At 36.0% G+C, this 13,291-nt stretch overlaps 1 protein-coding gene across 3 annotated transcripts in view; it reads left to right on the top strand.

Moving 5' to 3' along the window:
* Positions 1-13,291, top strand: part of Ankrd28 (ankyrin repeat domain 28) — a 153,333-nt gene that overhangs the window by 96,878 nt on the left and 43,164 nt on the right. For all 3 annotated transcript variants that reach the window (XM_036176708.1, XM_036176710.1, XM_036176707.1), the window contains 4 exons: positions 3,799-3,999; positions 5,793-5,880; positions 8,180-8,322; positions 10,601-10,813. In XM_036176708.1, coding sequence (XP_036032601.1) covers positions 3,799-3,999; positions 5,793-5,880; positions 8,180-8,322; positions 10,601-10,813 — 645 coding nt within the window. The remainder of the gene's footprint in view (positions 1-3,798; positions 4,000-5,792; positions 5,881-8,179; positions 8,323-10,600; positions 10,814-13,291) is intronic.

Here is a 13,291-nt window from a genome sequence, read left to right as displayed (position 1 = left end):
CTGCTCAGCTTCTTCTTTCCACCCAGCTCTATCACTTCCTGTCTGTACAGACCCCCAGACCTCTGTAGTTAACTAGTGCTGGGATTAAAGGCATGTGTCACCACGCTTAGCTCTGTGCCCAGTGTGGCCTTGAACACAGAGATCTGGATAAATCTCTGCCTCCCAAATGCTAGGATTAAAGGCATGTGCTATCTCTACCTGGGCTCTATGTTTAATATAGTGGCTGGTTTTTTCCTCTGATCTTCATGCAAGCTTTATTTATTTGAGCACAAATAAAATATCACCATACATCTGTATCTCTCTGTTTGAAAACTGCTCAGTTTACTTGCCCATTTGTTGATTGGCAGTTTTATTTCCTTAGTATTTAATTTATTCAGTTCTTTGTTAATTCTGGATATTAGCCCCTTGTGTAAAGTGTAGCTGAAAAGATTTTCTCTCTTTTTCACTGTTTCCTCTGTTGATAGTTTCTGTTGCTAATAGTTAAATTTTCATATAGTCTCATCTGTTGATACTTAAGGCTAGTTCCTGTATTGATGGTGTTTATTCAGAAAGTTCTTGAAGTATCTTGAAGAGTTTTATCTGTTTTCTTTTATTTCAGTGTTTCAGGTTTTAAATTAAGGGATTTGATCCAATTTTGAGTTGATTTTTTTTTTACAAGGTGAAAAATTAATTTGATTTCATTCTACAGCAGATAAGATATCCAATTTTGAGAGCACCATTTGTTGAATAGGGTATCTTTTTTTCAAATACGTGCTTTTTGTCTCCATTGTCAAAATTAAATTGGCATAGCTTTGTCTTTTATTTCTGGGTCCTCCTTTCTGTTGGACCTCCTTCCTGATTTTATGCCAATACTAGACTGTTTTTTATCACTATACTGATGATATGGTTTGGGAGCAGGTATTGTCATAATCCAGCAGTGTTCTTACTCCTTAGGATTACTTTGGCTATTTGTGCTCTTTTGTGGTTCCATATGATTCTTTAATTGTTTTTTTCTAAATATATTTGGTGTGACAGTATACTTATTGATTTGTTTATGTGATCTGTGGATATATCAGATTTTCGATAATTACAGTAAATCTGTATATTTTTGATAATACAGCAATTTCCACAATATTAATTCTGCCAGTCCAAGAGTATGGAAGGTCTTTCCATCATCTAGTACCTTCTGTGATTTCCTTTTTCAGTGTCTTGAAGATTTTGTTGTTTGGAGGTCTTTTTATTTTTTGACTAGGTTATATTCCTAAATACTTCAGATGTTTTTGAGTTATTTTGAATGGAATATTTTTATAATTTATTTCTCTGAGAGTACATTGTTGGAAAATATGAAGGCCACTGGGGTATTTTTTTTTATGTTGGCTGTTTTATTGTGTTTATTAGATCACAGAGATTTCTAGTAAACTATATAGTACCTTTTAAGTCAAGGATCATGCCATCTACAAATAAAAATAATTTGACTTCTTCCTTTCTTATTTTTATCCATCTTCTGTGTCTTTCTTTAGCTATAACTAAGACTTTGAGTACTGTATCAAATAAGAGAGGGGAGATTGGACATTCTTATGTCTTATTCCTGATTTTAGAGGAAATGCTCTCAGTTTGTCTCCATTTAATATAATGTATGTTATAGGTTGGTTGTATAAACTCTATTATTTTGAAGTATATTCCATGTATTCCTAATATCTCCAAAACTTTATCATGAAGGATAATGTATTTTGTCAAATATCTACTTAAAATCAGTCAAAATGATTATGTCATTTCTGTCCTTAAATTCATTTCTATGGTGTATTACATTTATTAATTTATGTATGTGAACCAACATTGCCTTTCTGGGATGAAGCCCACTTGATCATAATAAATAATCTCCTTAATATAATATGTTCCTGAATTCTGTTTGCCAAGTTATTTTTCTGAGAATTTTTGCATCTATGTTAAGGAAACTGCTCAGTAGTTTTCTTATTGTTGTTCTTGTGTCTTTACCTGGTTTGGGCATCAGAATAATACTCACTTCATAGAATAAATTTGGTAGTGCTCCTTCATCTTCTGTTTTGTGGGAAAAGTTAAGAATTGGTAAGAGATCTTTCTTGAAAGTTTGATAGAATTCAGCAGTGAATCTGCTTTCTGGACTTTTCTTTGATGGGAGGACTTTGACTATGACTTCAATCCCATTACTTGTAATGAGTGTTTGCATTATTTATATCTTCTAAGTTTAATTTTTTTAGGTGATATACATTTAGAAAATCTATTTTTTCTGAGTTATGTAGCTTTTTAAAGTATAATTTTTCATAATGGCCCTAGTAATGTTCTGTATTTTGCTAGAGTCTGTTATGATGACACTCTTTTGATCTAAGAACCAATTCTGATCAATTTTGTGTTTTGTTATTTTAATGTTCATTTCTTTAATTTATTTCCTAATCTTATTATTTCTTGCCATCCGCAGAGATATTTGCACTCCCATGTTTATTGTTGTTTTATTCACTATAGCAAGGAAATGAAAGGAACCTAGTTATTCATCAAGAGATGGGTGGATAATTAAAATCTCATACAAATAGAATATTATTCAACTCTAAAGAAAAATAAAATCACAATTTGCAGAAAAACTGATGAACTTACAATATATAATATTAATTGAGGTCAAACAGTTTCAGAAAGGAAAATACTGCATGTTTTCCCTCATGTGGACTCTAGTCTATAATTTATATATTTATATATAATGTATATAAGCAAACAAATATGTGTGTACAGTAAAACATAAGAATGAGAACAAGAAAGGGTAAATGTTAGGTGATACAGAAGGGTGGAAAGTAGGTATAGGACACAAGCTATGAAAGAATATAAAGCTCATTGTTTTTCTAGTTTAGCTGTCATGGATGGTGGAGGTTGTGGTAAATTAAATGCATAAAATAATAATTGATATTGAAAGTAAGATCTATTGTGAAGTTCCACAGCTTCAGAATGACTCTTCTAACCATAGAAATTCATGCAATTTGGAATCTGGCTGACTTTTTTGTGTGATGTTTTTTATTTGCAAGTTCTTAAAAATAAAGTTTTAATTATTTTAAAAAGTCATAGTATTGAGATTCTGTTCTAGTTTTGTTGCTTTTCATTTTCATATGTGGTTTTGTACTTACCTACTAAAAATAGGATTATCACTGTAAGAAGACAGTTTTGCTGTTTTAATTATGATTATATTGCTTAATGCCAATGACATGCTAAATTCCTGGAATCCTGCATACATCTACTTTATAAAAGTGATAGTGTAAGACTCCGATATGCTTCTAAGGAGATGAATTTCTCGGTACAGTAATGCTTCAGTTACTTCAGTAGTAACATTCATGTTAAATAGCACTGCAATAAAAGACCTTTTATGTACTAATTTAGTGAGCCAGACCTAGTGATTTTTTTTAACTTTGTAAAATATAATTGCATAATTCTTTGTGAGATGAGAAATGTCTTTTTAAGTTTCTGTATATTTAATATTAAATAATAAATCTTATTAAAGCTATGCTATGTATATGCTAATGTATTTTGCTAATAAGAGACAAGACATGAACACTTAATGAAAAACATGCATTTCTTTGTTTTCTTTTTTCTTGTACATTTAATAGAGTGCTGTGCTTTTAGTGAGAAAAGAGAATATTTTAACAAGATATATCTTTTTATGGCTCTAAGTACTATCTTTAAATTCAAAATCTTTCTTAAATTCCCATACTTATTCTGAGCTCCTTCAAAACTTTTATTTTCTCCATATGTCTACATCTTCATAATTTCTAAAAGTATTCACTCCTCTTGTTTATATTTTAGGAAGCAGTTCAAATACTTTTGAAGCATTCTGCCGATGTTAATGCTCGAGACAAAAATTGGCAGACCCCTTTACATATAGCTGCTGCGAATAAAGCTGTAAAGTGCGCTGAGTCTTTGGTACCTCTTCTGAGTAATGTGAATGTATCGGATCGAGCAGGGAGAACTGCATTACATCATGCAGCTTTCAGTGGGCATGGCGAGGTAGGTGCATTCAACTAGAAACTGATTGTCTATCTTCCAGCCTTCGGGTATTAATGAATTTGTCTTCTTTTAATTCACTTAGTTCATAGGAAAAGCAAACAGAATTTCCCAGCTTTTTTCTTTTTCAGTGATATGTGTTCTCAAATTTAAAAACTTACTTAGTACTTAGTACACATACACTAGAATTTCACAATGTCCTAGAATGACAGCATTGTCAGCTCGAGGATAACAAGAGATGTATTCTGTCATTGTCTAGAAAGTACAGGAAGATAGCAATTTCACTGTTCTTTCAAAAGGAAGGATAATAGCAAAGAAAGGCAGTGTTTAGAATCGATGCTTTCTTCTAGTTTGTATTGAGATAATTCCTTAGTAAAAGAACCAGCAAAAGAAAACAGGTTAAGAAAATTAGTCAGGCTGGACAGATGGCTCAGAGGTTAAGAGCACTGGCTGTTCTTCCAGAGGTACTGAGTTCAATTTCCAGCAACCACATGGTGGCTCATAACCATCTATAATGAGACCTTCTGCCCCTTCTGGTGTGCATGCATACATGTAGGCAGAACACTATATACATAATAAATAAATAAATCTTTTTAAAAAAAGAAAATTAGTCACTACAGGGCTTGGAAGATGACTCAGGCCATAAGTACTTTCTATGCAAGCATGAGGGAGGACCTGAGTTCATATCCCTAGCACCCACATAAAGAGTAGGTGTGGTGGTGCACACCTATAACCCAGTCAGATCTCTGCAACTTGTTGGTCAGCCTGCCTATCCAAACTGGTAAACTCCAGGTGAGAGACCCTGTCTCAAAAAAAAAAAAAAAAAAAAAAAAAAAATCTTGGAGTGCTGGGCAAGGTGGCACATGTCTTTAATCCCAGCACTTAGGGAAACAGAGGCAAGTGACTTCCAGGACAGCCAAGGCTACAACAGAGAAACCTTGTCTCAAAAAACAAAAACAAAAAACAAAGAAACAAACAAAACCAAATAAATAATAATAATAAGGTGGGGCATGATGGAGGAAAACACCCAATATCAATCTCTGGTCTACACACACACAAATAGGTATTTTCATCAAGCATTGGTAAGCCTAATTGAACCAGAATTGGAGGAAACTTTGTCGAACCTCCCCTTCTCCCCCTCCCCGCCATCTCTTCACTTTCCTTTCTTAATTTAAAATGAACTATTATGATGTTCCAAACTCCTGAACTCCAGGCTGCCCTCCTACCTCAGCCTCTTCTAAGCAGCTGAAACCAGTTGCACTCTAATGTACCCAAGTCCTAGTCCTGCTGTGCAAAGAAAAGAACACAAATCATAAGTATTCTAGTATTATTGATTCACTATGAGATAATAGACTTTGTAAATATTGAATTTGAAATACAGGCTTTAAAATATAAAATTTGAAAATAGACTGTAATAATTTGATTTAAACATAGTAGATCTACCATGAGGGAAAAAATTGAATTTCAGACATTACTGGTACAAGACAGTTCTTTACATTCTAATAACACTTTAGGCTATAATAGCAATGCAACTTCTATTTAAGTAGTCCATCTTGAGACTTGCAAGGTTTGTACTTACTTAGATGTTCATAAAATACTGAGTTGCAAAGTGGCCTCTTAAAAGAGGCTGCAGCCTGACTTTAGTAACACAGTGAACTCCCTCCTGTGTTGTCATAGTATATTAAATGTCTCCTTTCTACAACTGCAGTGATCCGGTGCTAGAGAAATCAAGTTAAATATTCACAAGGCATATTTATAAACAATTCTACTTTTGAAACTGATTACTTTTATTCCAGATGGTCAAACTACTCCTGTCCAGAGGTGCCAATATTAATGCTTTTGACAAGAAAGATAGACGTGCCATCCATTGGGCAGCATATATGGGTATGTACTTTTTAAATTTACTTTTGACAATATAAATGCATTTTGGGTTTGACATTTATGCAACTTTTTTTTAAGTATAACAATAAGTTATACAATATGTGAGGTTGCTGCCCAGACAGAACAAGTAGAAGTAGTTTACTACAACAGTACACTGGACCTAATTTATAAAACTGATGAAGCAAGAGACATCTCAGATGGTTGCCTGGGGTATTTAACTTAAGATGGGTGTTTACTAAAAGCTCATTCTCATATCCATTCTTTTTATTGGGTTTTTAAAGTATAAGTTATAAAGATGCATTGAGAAGCATCTTATTAAACTGGAGGTATAGCCGAAGTGATACTGTGTTTTGCCTTGCATGCACAAGGCCTTGGGTTCAATCTTCATCACTGCAAAAAAACTTAACCCATTATGAGCTAAGCACTGTGTGTGTGTGTGTGTGTGTGTGTGTGTGTGTGTGTGTGTGTGTGTGTGTTAGTACATGTACAGGTGTGTTAGGTCAACTTCCAGAGTCGTTCCTCAGGAGCTATCTGCCGCCTTTTCTGACTCAGGGCCTCTGACTGGGACCTAGGGTTATATTAGACTGGCTGGCCAGAAAGCTCCAGAGAGTTTCTGTTTCTACCTTCCCAGCACTGTGATTATAAGTGTAGAGTTACACCCTAAAGGTACCATTTTGGTCATATACCCTATTTTGATAGCCAAAACCTAAAAATGTGATATGACAACCAAAAATAATGGGCCTCTTCTTAACATAAGGAAATTTTTTCTTGTGTTAAAGGTAAAATAGCCAGAAGGAGTTCTGCTTCATCCTAAAGTCTGTCACACTATGTGGAGTTTTACATCCTTAAGTTTTGAATTCTTTCTTGAATATTCTATTGTTGGTTATTCATTGAGACAATTTAAAACTGTGTATGCAATTTAAAACAACACATTCTGTGTTAAAAAGGTTGGCATAGTCAATGGAGTATTGTAGTATGAATCTTAAAGGTACTTGTTAATAAAAACAAACCTGAGGCCAGTTATTGGGGTGAATGCTGGAAGATCAGAGAAGCAGAACAAGCCATGGCTACCTCACCCTGCTAGTTCCTCAGGTGATCCTGTTTCCTCAGGCTGGAAGCTTCTGAGTCCTCCTCCACATGAATCTCAGTTGAACTGTGTTACTCCAAGGCCTGAACGCTTAACCAACCAAATGCTTAACTAACTACATGCTTTACTAACTCTGGTGCCTGGTTTTCACGCCTTATATATCTTTGTACTTTCTGCGTCACTCCCTGGGATTAAAGGTGTGCACCACCACCGCCCAACTTCTGCTATAGCTTACTCTTCCCATTTTCTAGCCACCATTTGTGGCTTTGTTCTAGTGGCTGTCTGTTCTCTGACCCCAGATATGTTTATTTTGGGGAACACACACTATTTGGGGGAACACAATACCACCACAGAGTATAGTGAGCCTTTCACTTTGAAGAAATTAGGTTTAACTTAATAGTTATTTTCATGAAATAAAAGCCAGAATAATTTTGTGGCTTGCTTAAAGTTGAGCTTCTAAAATAGTTAAGTGTGTGAATCTTAGTCTGGTCCTAGCATGGATCAGATGTCCTTGATACAGTTGATTATGATTTAAAAGGTCTTCTGTGCTTTGGAGTTAGCAGTACATTCTTGATCTACCTTTGTTACTATAACAGAATACCCATGATTGGCTTATTTATACTGAGCAGAATTTAATTTCCTTTAAGTTTTGGAGCTGTGGAAGTCCAAGATGAAGGTTCTATCATCTGGTAAATGTCCTTCTTCCACCTATGTCATGTGATGACATGATGGAAAACATCACAAAATAAAAGAGAAAGAAGAGATGTTAAATGACCTTTGGGAGAGGAACAAGATCTAGTCAAGGTTGACACTAGATAAAATAGTAAATAGTATTATTTTTATTTGTTCTTGCTACCAAGATTTGTCAAAATTATTCTGAATTCTTAGATTTTTTTCAATCCTCATGAATTATTAGTTGTCATGCATCATAAACGTAATGTGTTGTTTTACGTTTCTTTGGGGGTGGCGGATTTGGTTGTTGTTTCGTGACAGCGTTTCTCTGTGTAGCTTTGGAGTCTGCCCTGGAACTCACTCTGTAGACCAGGCTGGCCTCAAACTCAGAGATCCACCTGCCTCTGTGCTGGGATTAAAGGCGTGCACCACCACCACCTGGCCTGTTTTACACTTCTTAAAATGTATTCAGGGTATATTTAATAATTTCTGTGTGCTGATCTGTTTGGATTTGTTTGCTTATTTTTATAAATGTATCTTCAGGTCATATCGAAGTAGTGAAATTACTTGTGTCTCATGGAGCTGAAGTGACGTGCAAGGATAAGAAGTCTTATACACCTCTTCATGCAGCAGCCTCTAGTGGAATGATCAGTGTAGTCAAGTACCTTCTAGATCTTGGAGTTGATGTAGGTATATAGATTAAGCAGTACAAATTAATGTGTTGTTCTATGTTTTTACTGTATTGTCAGAACTTAGGTTTGAAAGATAGCAGTAATATCTTTGTCTTTTTACCAAATCTTTTCACACCTTTAATTAGCTAGTATCCTGATATGATCAATATATATGTCTTAGTTGGGTTACTATTGCTGTGCTGAAACACCATGACCAAAAGCAACTTGGGGAGGAGAGGGTTTATTTGGCTTATGCTTCCATATAACTCAGTCTAGAGGCAGGAGCTGCTTCAGAGGCCATGGAGGATTACTGCTTACTGACTTGCTTCTTTTAGTTTGCTAAACTCTCTTTCTATATCACCCAGGACTACCAGCCCAGGAATGGCACCACCCACAATGGGCTGGGCCCTCCACATCAATCATTAATTAAGAAATTGCCCTATAGGTTTGTCTACAGCCTGCTCTTATGGAGACAGTTTTCTCAATTGAGGTTCCCTCCTCACAGATGACACATAACACTAACCAATATAATAGGTAATTAGTCAAAATATATAAAGAGTTAAAGCCAATTCCAAAGATGAGTGATTTGCCCAAAGTTTTTCTTTTCCGTCACGTTTCAGGTCCTGTAGTTCTGTTCCTTCCAGTTCTCTGGGAACCAGCAGATCAGACACACTTTGACTAGGTAGTAGTGTTATTGTCGGTTTTCTGAGTAGTAAGTCTAACTTTGAATGACTGTAGCAGATCACATTATCATTATGGGATACTGACAAAAGCAAGGGAGGAAGACAAAATACTTAACCAAATGTACATATGAGTACTATAACACTATATAGTAATACCATTCATTTTTTTAAAAGGTTTATTTATTATGTATATAGTTTTCTGCCTGCATGCCAGAAGAGGGCACCAGATCTCATTATAGATGGTTGTAAGTCACCTTGTGGTTGCTGGGAATTGAACTCAGGCCCTCTAGAAGAATAGCCAGTGCTCTTAACCTCTGAGCCATCTCTCCAGCCCCAAAGATTTATTTATTTATTAATGTATACAGTGTTCTGTCTGCCTGTATGTCTGCAGGCCAAAAGAGGGCACCAGATCTCACTACAGATGGTTGTGAGCCACCATGCGGTTGCTGGGAATTGAACTCAGGACCTTTGGAAGAGCAGTCAGTGCTCTTAACCTCTGAGCCATCTCTCCAGCCCAAAATGAAGAACTATAACTCCTTTGGTGTTTCAAGACAGGATTTCTCTGTGTAGCTTTGCCCCTTTCCTGGAACTCACTTGGTTGCCCAGGCTGGCCTGGAACTCACAGAGATCCGCCTGGCTCTGCTTCCCAAGTGCTGGGATTAAAGGTGTGTGCCACCACTGCCCAGCCATTCATTTTGATTAGGGAAAAATCCTGCTTACTTGGTATATATTTGATCCCTGAATAAGAATACATGTAGCTTTTATATGACATTCTTTAGATACTTGTCCTTTAGTCCCTCTTTTTATTGTATTTACTCTTTTGGTTTGGGGGACAGCTCATTGTGTTGGCCTCAAATTTGGAATCCTCCAGTCTCAGCTTCCAAGGGCTTGGGTTATAGATATATGCCACCATCCCTACCCTCCTAATGTTATTCACTCTTATTGTGGGGGCATGTGGATCAAACCTACTGATTCTTGAAAGCAGTGAGCAAGGAGAAAGAGTGCAAAGAGAGGGAGACGTTAAAGCTGTCAGAAAGTATGTGGTGCTAGTTAGACAAGACATGCTAGGATTGTAGAGGTGCACTGACTGTTTGAGGACTGTGAGAAACACTACTGAAAAACGAGGAAGGAAGACATTGAAAATGTGGGAATTTGAAGAAGTTGCAAAACACCCAAACATATTGTTGAGTGGGACCCTGAAAAGTACAGGATAGCTAAAAGTTTCATTTTTGTTCACCAATGCCTGTAGCTGTTTCAACCAATTAGCATAATGGCCTTAAAAGATCTGAAACAGATGAATGAAGTATCCTTGTTTCTGCTCACCATTTGTAATAAATTCTCCCTTAGCTCAAAGACTTTTGAAAATATATTGTTTTTATTTTCTTAAAATAACTCTTGTGAAGGAATTTAACATTATGTGTGTGAAGTACATTCTCTAAATGTACGTAACCTATTTAACACTAAATTGCTTGTTATGTTTATTATTGTAAGACAACCTTAACATTATAAATCTTATCTTTTATTTATCCCTTTTTCCATAACTGATAATTTAAAATAGCTTACAGTAGTAATAGAAGAATTACTTAACATTCATATTTTTTCTCCTATAGATGAATGAACCAAATGTCTATGGAAACACACCTCTTCATGTGGCCTGTTATAATGGACAAGATGTTGTTGTGAATGAGCTCATAGACTGTGGTGCTAATGTGAATCAGAAGAATGAAAAAGGATTCACTCCTTTGCACTTTGCTGCTGCATCAACACACGGAGCACTGTGTTTAGAACTTCTGGTTAGCAATGGGGCTGATGTCAATATGAAGGTATGAAACAAAATTAGAACCCATGCTTTCTGTACTTAGTTAACTGTCTAAAACAATATTCATAACACAGACCATCCAGAATTTAAAAGAGCTCCTGGTGAGCTTAAAGACATGGGAAAGGCCAGGTGTGGTGGTGCATGCCTTTAATCCAGCTCTCTGGAGGCAAAGGCAGGCAGATCCCTGAGTTGAGACCAGCAGAACTACACAGTGCCAACCACCCACCACCCCTCAAAAAAAAAAAAAAAAGAGCATGGATAAATCTCTAAAATATTGTCCTGGATCAGGGAAAGAATTTAGTACATTTTCCATCTATGCAAGATTCTAGAACAAATGGAATTCTGTTTATTTGGAGTTCCAGAATTTATAGTCAGGGGGCAAATAAAAGATCAATTGTTGCCCATGGGAAAGAAGGATCACCTAGGCAAGGGGCATGAGGAGACCTTACAGGGTAATGGTGCTGCTTGTGCTTGGCAGGCCTTATGTAATGTAGATGAGCACTTGTGGAAACTCACCGGAGTTCTTAAGACTAGTGCACTTACTTCGTTATATGTAAACTTTGTGTTAGAAAGGAGACAGTAGGTGTTAAATAATGAATGATGCACCCCGATTGTCACGTAGTGATGACACCTGTGACTAACTCTAAAGCATCAAATAATTGTATCGATAATGTGATGAAAAACATGGAGTGAAATGTTGGTGGTAGAATCCACATATGTATATGGATATTCATGCTCTAATACTGTTTTGAAATTGTCTTCTTTTCTGAAATTTCTGTTACAAAATTTTTCATGGTGTTAGGATAGAAATATTATCTGTAGTTACACGTAAAGAATGGTCTTTTGGCTTCTTGTTCATAATTGCTTTCAGGAGTAGGCATTTTAGAAATATGTGTTACCAAGAAAGCTACAATCAATCAAATTTGAATCATGTAGGATTAGTAGAATTATGTAAGCTTACAAATACTGTTTATACAGAATTTCTGCTCCTTTTGAACGTGACAGTAGATGAGCACTGCCTTTCTTAATTGAGAACACTAACCTACACAAGAGAAGTGAAGCAGCATTAAGTCTAGTGGGAGTTAGTTCATTCTTTTCTCTCTCAGCTAAGGGACAAATTTATTTAATTCATACTCAGGGAAGGAAGACCAGAAAGTATTATTAAGAGCCTCTATTATGCTTTGAGCTAAACTGTCTTTTTAAAATTATTTTAAATTTTTAAGTTATCTTACTATTTTATATGTATGGATATTTTGCTTACATATATTCCTGGTGCCTATGGAGGCCAGAAGTGGGAGTCAGATCCCCTGGAACTGGAATTACAATTGTGAGTCACCATATGGAGGCTGGGAGTCAAACTGGGATCACAGGTGCTCTTAAATGCTGAGCCACCTCTCCAGCCCCTAAACTATCTTTTTAAAGAATTTACCTTTAAAGGTTATGGAAATACTCAGTAAAGTGGTTTGCCTAGCAGGCCTGAGGACTCTAGCCCAATGATAAACCTTCTCTTAAAAAACAAAGTGGGTGGCTCCTGAGGCACAGCCCAGTGTTGTTCTTTGGCCTCCATGTGCATGAACATTCCCACAAATTTGCACACACAAACAGGTACACAGTGTATACATTTAAAGATAAGCATAATGGCAGACACTGTAATCCTAACACTTGGGAGCTAAGGCAGGAGGATGGTGATTTTGAGTCCACCCTATCTCAATTAAAAACAAAACATATGCCGGCAGTGGTGGCGCATGCCTTTTATCCCAGCACTCCTGAGACAGAGCCAGGCGGATTTCTGTGAGTTCAAGGTTAACCTGGTCTACAGAACAAGATCCAGGACAGGCACCAAAGCTACACAGGGAAACCCTGTCTTGAAAAAACAGAACAACAAAAAAACAAAACATACATGTATATATGTATATGTATGCATTTATATATGTATGCTTTCAATCCTCAAGTCACTTAGTAACATTTTTTAATAGTTTAGTTAAAGTGTATTTCACAGTTTTCAGGTTTTCACTGTTTTGTTTGAAACAAGGTCTCAGTGTATCACCTGGCTGACCTAAAACTGACTATGTAGACCAGGCTGGCCTGGACTCTTCAGACAGTCCTGCCTCTTCCTTGGGAGTGCTGAGTTTAAAGGTGTTCACTACCAAACCCAAGTGATCATTTTAACTTGAATTCTTACCCAGCCTAGAAAAATAACAGAATTTGTGTTGTAAGGAGAATTGTTTTTCCCCCCTAAAAATAAAATCTTTCAGTTTATCTTAATGGACCTCAGAGGCAAAAATCAAATCGTTTTGTTTTGTTTTGTTTTTCAAGACAGAGTTTCTCTGTGGATCTAGTTTTTTTTTTAAGTGTTTATGATAAAACATCTAAAATTAATTATTTGTATCACCTTATGTGTTTCATGGAAATATTGAAGGCTTATGCCATTAGTTATTATAAACATTTCAGTTATGTGCTGCTATATTTAAAGGATAAGATT

This window comes from Onychomys torridus, unplaced genomic scaffold (genome assembly GCF_903995425.1).
Source record: "Onychomys torridus unplaced genomic scaffold, mOncTor1.1, whole genome shotgun sequence".
NCBI classification, from domain to species: Eukaryota; Metazoa; Chordata; class Mammalia; order Rodentia; family Cricetidae; genus Onychomys; species Onychomys torridus.
The sequence above is the reverse complement of the archived record's forward strand: the minus strand, read 5'-3'. Positions and strand labels throughout refer to the sequence as shown.